We start from the raw sequence: 380 nt of genomic DNA on the forward strand, positions 1-380 counted from the left end.
CGTACCTCACCACCCTCCTTTCCGCGGCCTCCAGACCCTGTACACCGACAACTCGCTCCTCATCATGGCCCCGGTCTCCAAGTTCGAGGAGCTGGGGGGTCTGTGCGGCGAGTTCAACGGGGACCCCGCCGATGACCTGACCTTGCGAGACGGGACGGTCACCACAGACGGGAATGCGTTCGTGACGGACTGGAAGGTAAGGGGGGGGGACATGCTTGGAAGACATGTCGAAGGTGAAAGGCTGTTGTTGTTTATCAGTTTATTATATGCTTTTTTATTCACAGGCCAGCTTTCTAAAAATATTTATTGCATTGTTACTTCAGATGGATCCTGCGTGTGTTAGCACTCCAGCAAGACGAGGGCTAAGGATCACGGTAAGC

General features: G+C 53.9%; 1 protein-coding gene across 1 annotated transcript in view; it reads left to right on the forward strand.

Moving 5' to 3' along the window:
* Positions 1 to 380, forward strand: part of LOC119588622 — a 14,785-nt gene that overhangs the window by 12,479 nt on the left and 1,926 nt on the right. Inside the window, exons 13-14 of the mRNA XM_037937261.1 lie at positions 35 to 196; positions 324 to 374. Of these exons, the coding sequence (XP_037793189.1) occupies positions 35 to 196; positions 324 to 374 (213 nt within the window). The remainder of the gene's footprint in view (positions 1 to 34; positions 197 to 323; positions 375 to 380) is intronic.

Source organism: Penaeus monodon, chromosome 24 (assembly GCF_015228065.2).
Source record: "Penaeus monodon isolate SGIC_2016 chromosome 24, NSTDA_Pmon_1, whole genome shotgun sequence".
Classification (NCBI taxonomy): Eukaryota; Metazoa; Arthropoda; class Malacostraca; order Decapoda; family Penaeidae; genus Penaeus; species Penaeus monodon.